The sequence below is a fragment of the Cydia strobilella genome, chromosome 18 (genome assembly GCF_947568885.1).
Source record: "Cydia strobilella chromosome 18, ilCydStro3.1, whole genome shotgun sequence".
NCBI lineage: Eukaryota > Metazoa > Arthropoda > Insecta > Lepidoptera > Tortricidae > Cydia > Cydia strobilella.
In genome coordinates this window covers 15,843,475-15,854,466 of record NC_086058.1, presented here as the reverse complement: position 1 = coordinate 15,854,466, position 10,992 = coordinate 15,843,475, and the positions used below count along the sequence as shown (strand labels likewise).

The 10,992-nt window shown below is 36.9% G+C and overlaps 2 protein-coding genes and 1 long non-coding RNA gene across 3 annotated transcripts in view; all 3 read right to left on the bottom strand.

The window, feature by feature from the left end:
* LOC134749594 (protein prickle-like) overlaps positions 1-10,992 on the bottom strand; it is a 518,207-nt gene that overhangs the window by 288,246 nt on the left and 218,969 nt on the right. The window lies entirely within an intron of this gene.
* On the bottom strand, positions 3,841-4,266 carry LOC134749191 (uncharacterized). The gene is made up of 2 exons (XR_010128470.1): positions 4,151-4,266; positions 3,841-4,003 (listed from the first exon to the last, which is right to left on the bottom strand). It is a non-coding gene; the product is annotated as an uncharacterized LOC134749191 (long non-coding RNA).
* On the bottom strand, positions 4,289-6,278 carry LOC134749190 (uncharacterized). Its single transcript, XM_063684056.1, has one exon. The coding sequence runs from the start codon at positions 6,170-6,172 to the stop codon at positions 5,669-5,671; it is 504 nt and encodes a 167-aa protein (XP_063540126.1). The 5' UTR covers positions 6,173-6,278; the 3' UTR covers positions 4,289-5,668.

Below are 10,992 nucleotides of genomic sequence, written 5' to 3'. Positions count from 1 at the left end.
CAGATGTGTGTGTTTCTGGAACAAGTTCCTGGTTCCTGCTTCAAATAAAAAATTAAGAAAAATTGCAAACAATGAAAAAAATAGATAGTTTTCATTATCTTTTTTCGTAGCTAAAGTTTGCGGATATCTATTTAATGATTTAAGCTCATAATAAAAATAAACCTGATTAATTCTTATGAATTAAAGTTAATTTCTTCTGTTTTGGCTGTCCTTTAAAGAAGGGTCCTTATGCTTCATGTGCATAAGGACCCTTATTAAAGTTTCAATTGGCTGTTTCTATCAACGATTATCTGGCTAGGCCCCCAGATAATCGGTCGACTGAACACGCGCAGCGTTCACGGTTCACGCTTGACCGCTTTCGCTTCAACGATTGTAAACGCTTCCTAGTGTGATTAGTGATGGAAATATACAGCCTATTTCGAACGGCATTCTAGCTTAGTGGGTACTGGGTAGTGATCCTGCCCACGAACGGTTGCCTTACGTCAGGATTTGTCCGGACATTTTTATTTTTTTTATTATAAACTGATCGGCGATTGGCCCTAGTCACACCTGATGGAAAGTGAAGACAGGGCCTAAGATGGAGCTCACCGGTTCAGTAACAGCCTATTCACTCTTGTTTTAAAGAGACCGAGGTCATATTGATCAGGGAATACAGATGGCGGGAGCGCATTCCATTCCTTAGCCGTCCGTACCAAAAAGGAGGAGGATGTCAGGATTTTTGACCCTTTGTCCGGATTGCGGCCGGACTTGGCAAGTGTCAGGATTTTTAGGAATAACCTCATAAAAGAGCGCAGCGCGCCGCCGGGGCGTCATTCATGCGCCAAATCTCTGTTACAAGTAATATCAGGATTCTTAGGGTGATGTCAGGACATTTAATTCTTCCATATGGCAACCCTATGCCCACGAAGCCAGAGGTCCCGGGTTCAAATCCCGGTAAGGTAATTTATTTGTGTGTTCATCACAGGTACCTGTTTGCAGGTATGGATGTCTTCTGCGTATATTTAATATACCACATATATAAATGCTTATGTGTTATACTGTCAACTTAACCCTTAAATGCATGATCTTTTCTTTTTGCCTGGAATTAATATATGTCTTACATAATTGTTTACTGATTCTAGGAAAAATAAAAATAAAAATTAAAACATCGATTTTCACTGCTTAACCAATATTAGAAGTTACATAGGGTAAATAATAATTTATGTAAATTTATACAATTATTGGTAAAAGATATATCAAAAATCTTACTAACATTAGAAATTTATACTATTTGTAATATACCTATAATAAAGATTTTAAATATAAATAATTACAAACCCCGAAAAAACCGCCTAAATTACATATTAAAAATCATTAAATTTTCCCAATTTTCCGCCATTTCGTGTTAAAAGAAATGTAATTTTTTTAAACTTAAATACTGCGCAAATTTGAATAAAACAACGGAAAGCGTATTAATTTACGATCAAAATAATTATACAGGACCAAATAGAGTTTACCTAATTATGCATAAAATTATGTTTTTTGTTGTGTTCATACATACATCACTATGCATTCAAGGGTTAAAATTAATGCGAAACTGCGTAGGGGCACGTAGGGGGCGCCGCTACCACAATCTGAGGGTCTATCGCGAAACAAGAAAATCGAAATTTCTCTAACATCTTTGTCACTTGCATATTCGAGCGATAAAGAGGCAGATAGCGAAATTTCGGATTCGCGTTTCCCGGTAGGTCCTCTGTAAACAAACTGCTTTGATGCATCAATGTTATATTTTATTATCTCTGAAAACTTGTCAAAAACCTGTTAAAAGGTACAGTATGTATAAGTTACTACTGACGTAACGTCACGTTCGAAACGTCAGGCCATAAATAAACGTAAGTTTGTACGCGATTAAGTCCCGTATTAGTTTTAAATCATGAGTGAAAATCGTGTTTGTTTTACTCTATGGTTTACTAAAAAGGCTTGTGCTGCACTCTGGTGGCAGAACATTGCAGTAATATCCACTATTATGTTTTGGGTGTAATATAGGCAAGATAGATACAGATAGATATAGATTACAATATGCGAAAGAAACTTTTGACAACTTTTAAAAATTAACTTTTTTAATTTACGATTTTTTGCTGAAGGTGAAACAATTTAAATAACACAAAATCGTTATATAACAAATTTAATTAATATCATTTTATTTATGTACTTACATCGAACGTTTATGTGGCTTACTATACATATATGATATATGTCACATAGGGTTCAAACTATTTTACATAGGTATTCATTAAAAAGAGAATTTAGGTAAAACCTTTATTATCTCAATATCAATCATGTTTTAATATCAATATTAAAAAAAAAAAACTTTTTTTTCAGACCCAAAACAAACATTGCAATTATAAAAATTAAATTATATAACTGAGTTTACGACTCCCATCAAAAACATTTGATACTCTACTTAAAATAATCTTAAAGTAATCATTTATGTACTTTCATAAAAAAAATGGATATTCATAAATATCGTGAAATATTGTAAATTTTAAAATAAGCTGAAAAACTAATTTTTATGTTACTTTTTAAACCTCTTATCTGTGAAAAAGAATGCAAAAACTGTTAATGTCTAATCATATCATAGGGACTAGGGACCATCATACGACGCGAGAGGTATATGGATTTGCAATTTAAGATAAAATTTCTAGTTGCAAACCTTTTAACTCCGTTAGGTTACATTTCCACCAGAGATGATGTGGATGTGTAGCGAGGGATGTGTTCGTTAAGACCTAATAGAATTACTTCATTAACATATCCTCGCTCAGCGCAGCTGTAGTCGGCCGTTTCCTATTGTTTCTTAACAAAGACATCCCTTGCTACGGCATCGTCGCACATATCTGGTGGAGACGTAACCTAAGGAGGGGATGATAAGAGGTTCACATTTGTGATTAATATGACATCCATCACCTGAGTTGCATGTATCATTAATTAATACTTAACACAATCATATCTCACAGAGATAAAGCTGTGCAAATGAAATATGTTTTATGTGATATTGACAATTGACTTAAAAAGGTCTATTTCGTTCATTTTGTTCTTCGCACTACGTGTGTGTTGTAGTCATAATAAGCGAATGATATAATATGTGCCATTTTCAACCAAAAGGGTACTTATTGTAGTTGTCAGTAAGGCGTTATCTCCATATAGCTTCAATTAGAAATCAACCTTATCAACAAGCGACAATGTGGTACCTTTTGGTTGAAAACGTCACATATAATCAATCATACAAGCTAAGCGTTTAAACGATTACAACATAATATATATTTTTAAGATAATTTGTGATAAGTCATTTTAAATATTTATTATTCGAGTTATAGTATGGTTCGTGATTTATTTTAATGAACTGGTATTTGAAATTTACTGTAATAATAATTATGTTAATGACAGGAACAACAGCATATTTTTACAGGAGTAACTGTAAAAGCCGTAAATAGTTCTAAATGTTATTTAATATTGATTATTGTCTAGTTATAATAGAAGTCTGTTCAAAATTATGATTCAGCATAACCTATTTCAGGAAAGTTATAATATTAACAGTGTAGCTGGGTTACTATGGTTACGCGAGGCATAAACGCTCATAACGCATTCTATTATGGGGTTATTTTAACTTTGCGGCCTAGCCCTTGCTGTAATTAGCCTTTGACATTTAATTTTACAGGATTGCCAAGATTAACAGGTATTTCCTTATCATAAATGGGAATATATTTAATTGTTTATATTACACATTTGTCCATTACATAACTGTTCGCTTAAATACCCAATATCCATCGCCTTTCCAAAATTAATGACTAGACGAACATACACTTATGTTTAAATGATTTTATTTGGCTTTTTATTCAGCTTTTTTTCTTATATCTACAGGATGTTACATAACCGTGTCTTCAAGCATACTTGGACCCCACACAATAAAATATTATAGCTATTTCTTATAATTAATACAACATAACAAAGATCAAGCTAACATAACCTTCATAAGATAAAACTATGAAAACGGATTATATCGCGTATATTGAATTTATAATACATCCCGACGTTTCGAACCCTTTACAGCGTTCGTGGTCAACGGGTGTCACCCATGAGTAACTATCGCGGTAACCGAAGACAATATTATAACCTTCATAAGTTCAAGAAATAATAGTATCTACGTTCCTTTTCATTATCTTAATAAAGAAAGACACGCAATGATTTTATATTAAACATAATAGTACACATATTATATAGACTGAAAACATGATTTGAAATAATACATCAAAAGAATTCTTAACTATCGACCCTATTGACATTCACACTTTACCTATTGTATTATGTACTTAAAATACCCATTGTACTATTTCTGTACTAAGAATTGTGGTTGATTTCCAACTAGTTACTTTCAGAAATTGTTTGGTATATTTTTTATTACAATTCGTTCTATTCTTGGAATAACATTAATTGTCCATTTTGTTTGTTCTAACAATGCATTAATGAAATCTACCTGTTAAAAAACTTTCAGAGAAACAACACAAACATAAAATTCTTTGGATTGTTATATTAAACCAGTCAGTATTTGTATTCTTGGCCAACAATGTGAATAAAAATCTAAGAAGATACCTACGTTTGATGTATTTAAATTAATTGCAATGGAATCGTTATAATGAAACATAAAAATACTTTTTTTTTAATACCACAACGGTGGCTAACAAGCATACGGCCAGCCTGATGGTAAGCAGTCACCGTAGCCTATGGACACCTGCAACACCAGAGATATTACATGCGCGTTGCCGACCCTAAAATATTTTCATTATTTGAAATCAATATACATACAATACATATGTAGTTGTTAGGTAGGTACTGATGTCTTTGATTTGGCAAAATAAACTCAATTGGTATTGCATAAAACATAGTCATAAAAAGGTAGGTATTACTAAGTACGACGGGCCGTTATGATTACTATTAAAATTAATTTATTCTATTTAATGGAACATTCATAGGTCAATTGTCGATAACTGTTGAGACTTGATTGGCACAATTAACGATCGGTATTGAATAAATTTAGCATTCATAAGTGTTAAGACAGAGCGGCCTGGAGAGCACTGGTGAAGTGTCCACACTCTTCACGTCCCTCAGCCATGAGGTTACGACAAGGAAGAAGAATTGTTCAATTGATACAGTTCGGTATTAATTATTACAGATACATTTACCTTACAAATTGTATTGATTCTATGCTTGAGAACATTTCAACTTAACCTATAAATCTGGGTTAATCAAATGCCAGATTCATTTAAAATCGCTATTCAAAGTATTCAGACAAAAATAATACTTAGTATTTGGCAAAACCCCAGAAAATTTTTGAAAAAAAAAACTGTTGTGCCGTTCATAAACACAGGTTTAACAATGGTTCATTTTAGGAACATGTTTAACATGTTTTCGCCGCATATTAAAGGGGGTCACATTTTGCTTAACAGGTCTAAGAAAACCGAGATTTCTGCCCAGATTCAGTACAATTTTGAGAACTAAGCACCATTGTCTGAGATATAACTAGGTATATTTTAGAAAACTTGAATATTTTGGCAGGCGGCAGCCTGACTACCCTAGCAAGGCATCTGTTTGAGCCTAAAATTAATTAGTTTACCTATTATCACATGAAGAGATTCTAACTGTTTGGTTTAAGGCGCTTTCTATGTAGATGGTCGCAGAGACTGCACAGGTCGTATGGCTTGTTGTCTCCGAATGAGGTGATCCTAGGTTCCCAGTTGCATCCTCTCAGCTTGTCTTTAACGCATTTTCGACTCGTTTCTATCAAAAATCTCTTCCCAGGATCCATGAAAGCCGAAGTTTCGTACAGCAAGCTGCGGTCCCCAACCACAAGTATAGCATCATACTCGCTCATCGGCAAGAACCCCCTGTTGTTAGTAATAAAACAATGTCCGCAGCGACGACTTTTGAAAACATTCGCTCCCTCCGCGTCAGCAAAAACAGGACTTCGAGGCGCAACGAGATAAATCAACGCATATTTATCCCCGACACGCAAATCGTCGCTCACAAACGCGAAATTAGTATCCGGGGACATGGAATACGACACTAGAACGTACACGGTAAAATAGAAAAGCACTATGAGCACAGTCTTTTGTAATTTCGAGACCTGACGCCAGCACATTTCGGTAGCGGCGTTGACATGTTTTGCGCGGCGCGTGTGGCATTGCCGGCGCGCGTTCACCGTCTGAGCGAGACGCACAACGGTCGATACCCCTCGCCCTTCGAATCACCCCTTCGGCAAAAATACTCACATTCCAATCTCAGCCTTATCTAGTCCCAACAAAGTCTAATGTATATTGTGTAAATATCAGACACTTGTCGAGTGATGACGTAGTTCGCGCCGCGAACTGCTATTCGCGAACAAATGTAAGTCTAAAACACAAAATAAACCAAAATAACTACTTCTTCCCACTTATACTTATTACCAACATCAAGGTCAGAATTTAAACTGGTGTTTTGTCCGATCGACTCGCAACTTATAGTTTTAGTAGAATGTATGCAGAAACGTCAGACCGGTTTACGATTCGCAATGTTCTTAAGCGCCCTCCAGACTGTGCGTGAATCGCGGCGCGACTTCGCGGAGAGAACATGTCGCGACGTTGACGTTTGACTTCACACACTCGCAAACTTCACGGCGAAAAGCATCAGCTGATCGAGTTTAACTGCTATAGTTTGTCAAGGGACTGCCTCATTTCGGGCGTAGACGGAGAAAGTCATAATATCTTTGTCTTGCACTGGTGCTGGCGCCCAGAAGAAGAGGATGAGTGTAGTTTTTTCGTTCTTATTTACTGACAAGATTTGCTTGACCCACTATAGTTATCTATGGCATCATACGTGATTTAGCCAGGGGCTTTGCTAGAGGATATGGCGCCCGGGGCAGGGGGCAGTCACCAAATTTGCGGCCCCTGCCGACTGACAAAAGTTTCCCTGCTGCTGCCTTTTGCCCATTTTGGCGCCCCCCCTTGGATGGCGCCCGGGGCACTTGCCCCCTCTGCCCCCCCCCCCCCCTAGTTACGCCACTGGATTTAGCTACTCTTCCATTTTGTTTTGTTGTAAAACCGAAAAAATATAGCCGCTTTATATAATATAATTATTATTTATCTTGCCACATATGAGTCAAAATAGTGTGTAATGTGGAGTCTTGTCAGTTCGCGCTTCGTGCCTCCTTTGACGCGGGTTAATAAACCGACAAATTACGGGGAACTAAGGCCGCTAAGGCGCGAAGGCGTGAACAACCTGCGAAATCGACGCCACACTTACTTTCGCAGCTTCGCGCCGTGATTCGCGCATGAGTGTGGAGGGACCTTTATGGTTGTAGCGTCTGGCGTGCGCTTGCGTGGCGTGACGTTTGGCGTGGTTTGGCTTGAAGTTGGCGCCAGGCGCCGGTGTGACGCATGGAATGCGTCGGGGATGCGAGGGGTATGGAGACTATATAAAGGAGCCAAATCTCTATGTATGAAAAGTGTCTATCAAAAAACAGTAATTAGGCGGTGCCACCATACACCGAAATACTACCAAAAACAACCTATGTAATTTGGTCGGGTTATTTGTTGCCTTATATGGTTCATGTTATACTCATGTCCCAGAGCCTAACTAGCGCCACCGGAACCGGAGAGATTAGGAACTATTATTTAAAGCTGAAAGCGGTCACTTTTGCAACAATTCTGCGAGATTAGCATCCTTTCTATACCATCCATAGCGAGGGGTTTTTGAGGTTTTTGAAATGTCATGTCGGACTTCCGGTTCGAACGCCATCTTGATATAGTAGCCTCGTGATTAATTCCTTTGTTTTTTGCTTATTAATATTGTTTAAAGTGTAATATCGATAGCTTTATTATAAAATAATCTAATGTGGTAGTGTGCAGTGAATGGAGAATTAATCTCAAAGCGTGTTTAACCACCATTTTGGAGTCAACGGCCGGTAGTCCACGTGCTTCTCGTAAAATCCAGCTATCGGTTTTACGAGACAACTACAACAACCACCGAACAGCGTCGTGCTCTAAGAGCATTTATTTTGTTCCTACCCTTTTACGTGACATTGGCTACGGGCAACACCGCCCTCAAGTCCATCAAGAAAAGAAGAAAGAAGAAGAAATGTCATGTCATAATTATAAGGCTGATCACTCACACACTGACATTACGGCGTTCTCATAATAGTCATACTAAATTATTGTTGGTCAAACCAAATTAGCAGTAAATAAGAACCAAAAAAACTATACATCCTTTTTTTGGGTGCTAGTACTAGTGTAAGACAAAGATTTAAAATTTAACACAACCGTTTTAAAAGTAATCATATATACCAATGTAAATGAATTGTCATTTTTAGCTTGAATGAGGGCTATCGTTTTTTTGCTCACCAGTTGGCGCCTCTGTTGATGGTGGTCCAAAAGACTATAGAAAAGCTGTCAGTCATTGAAGTGACAAGTGACATTTGACATTTCGAACTATGGAAAATACCACCATCTACACTAGCTCCCCTAGCGGCGAATTCATACGCGTTAGCCCTCATTGAGATACCTATAAAACCTATAGGTACTTTTATTAAGTACCTGTAAAAGCAGCATGTTCTCAAAAAAATGAAAAAAACCGGACCAGTGCGAGTGGGATTCGCCCACCGAGGGTTCCGTACTTTTTAGTATTGGTTGTTATAGCGGCAACAGAAATAGGTACATCATCTGAGAACAACTGTCTAGATATCACGGTTTTTTTTTTTTATCTTTATTAAAGGGCTTTTTCGAGTGAACGAATATGTCACATCACTTAATTAACAAAGTTAAAAAAAATAAACAGCCAAATCTAGTATGTACATCAGACTCTCACAGACTCAGACCGTACTTAACAACATTTAATACCTTTCCAACAACATCGGACATGGGATTCGACAGGTAGGTATTACATAACCCAATGGAACTGTCATTGTCATGAAATATTTGTCTTCTAGGTCGCTCATTTCGGACACACTCCATTAAAATGTGATACACATCTTCGACGCGATTACATAAGGTGCATAATTCCGAATTCACTTTACGCATGAGATAGGCGAACTTATTCAATGGAATGTGTCCAGAACGCAATCTTAACAATAAAACTAGATCCTGCCTACACAACACACTGTTATCAATCCACGGAGAATTAAAGGGTTGAGGCTGAATTGTTTTATACCAAATACCTTTGTCCCGAGACCTCTCGTCAAAATAATCCTTCCACAATTCGCGACACTTTACTTTGACTAAATATAAACAATCATTATATGGGGGTAGGAGGTGAAATTCGATGCCATCGCTGCACGCCTGTTTTGCTAATGCATCAGCTGTCTCATTGCCACTTATGCCTACGTGAGACGGAATCCACTGTAAAATTATAACTTTTGACATAGACTTCAATTCTAGAATTAAATTTATTATTGTGTAGGCTATCGGTACTCCTCGAAAAGTCGAGGTGCAACGAGCCACATGTTGCAAAGCACTCTTAGAATCGGTACAAATTACAATTTTGTTGGAATTTATGGATTTCGCGTAAGATAAGGCTTCCGAAATGGCAATCAGTTCGGCATGCATTATGGATATATTACAGTTTATTTTCAATTTTATATGATATCTATTTATTTCATCAAAAAACGCTGCCCCGATACATTGACTCATTTCTTTAGAACCATCTGTAAAAATTTGATGAAATGTAGAATATTTCGCCATTACCTCGCTGCAGATTTTATTTATTTCAAACCTATTGTACTTTCGTTTAGCTTTTTTAAATGGGTCAATGAAGTCTATAATGCCACTTAAATCTATGCTATTTATCCAGGTATTAAATGTAAACATTTCTAATTGTCTACTTGCGTGTATAGGTGTTTCTTTTTATTGATTGTGCGACGTAACAAGTAACGGTATTTTTTTCCGCCTCCAGTGCCTGCTATTTTGTATAAGATGTAACTGATTTAGGGTTGTATTTACGGGACTGTTATTAAAGGATTTCATTTTAAGACAAAATTTTCCTGCTAAGTATTTCCTACGGATCTCAAGGGGCGGGAGGTGTAATTCCACTTCCATAACATGGATCGGGGTTGTTTTTATATATCCTCCTATAACTCTCAAAGCTTCATTCTGCAGCCTGTCTAATTTAATGAGGTTATTTTTGCAGCTACTGTCATATAAGAAACTAGCGTAATCCATCCGGCTTCGTATTAAAGAAATGTACAATCGTCTAAGATGTTTATGATGTACACCCCACCCCGCGCCCGCTAGTACTTTAAATAAATTAATGTACTTAGTTAATTTTTCGCATAGCTCTGTTATATGTTTACCCCATCGTAAGGAACGATCAAGCCAGAGACCTAGATATTTAACAGTGCTTACTACTTCTAAACATGTGTCATTAATTTTAATATCAATACAGTGTCTTATAGGCTTATTACCAGAATTGAACAAACATAATTTAGTTTTTCTGACGATACCTCTAATCCGAGATTACATAATATAACTATGAAGGTATTAATAGCTGATTGCAGTGTAGGTATCAAATCGCGTAAGTTGGCCCCACTAGTAAATATCACAAAATGTGCACAAAATCGTCTGCGTACTGCGAAATATATACATTGTTTATACGTTTACAAATGTCAATTGTGGCAACATTAAAAAGCAACGGAGAGAGCGGGTCCCCTTGTCCTAATCCCTGGCCTGACCTTCTGCACACAATAGAATTTTCTAGTTTTATATTTAAGTTCCTATATGTAAGAAAGTTCCACAGGTAGCTACATATTGACCTACCCACATCGAGTCTATCCAGAATTAATAGCAGCTCCCTAACGTTAACGTTGTTGTAGGCATTGTTTATGTCAATAAAAGAACCTAAGGATACCTGTTTCCTCGCGAAACTCGCTTGTATTAATGTTACTAAAAAACTTAGGTTATCTAGACAAGACCTAGACTTCCTGAAGCCCAGGGT

What these genes read in the sequence shown, in the direction of transcription:
- LOC134749190 (XM_063684056.1), bottom strand. Translation starts at nt 6,172, where the DNA reads ATGTGCTGGCGTCAGGTCTCGAAATTACAAAAGACTGTGCTCATAGTG.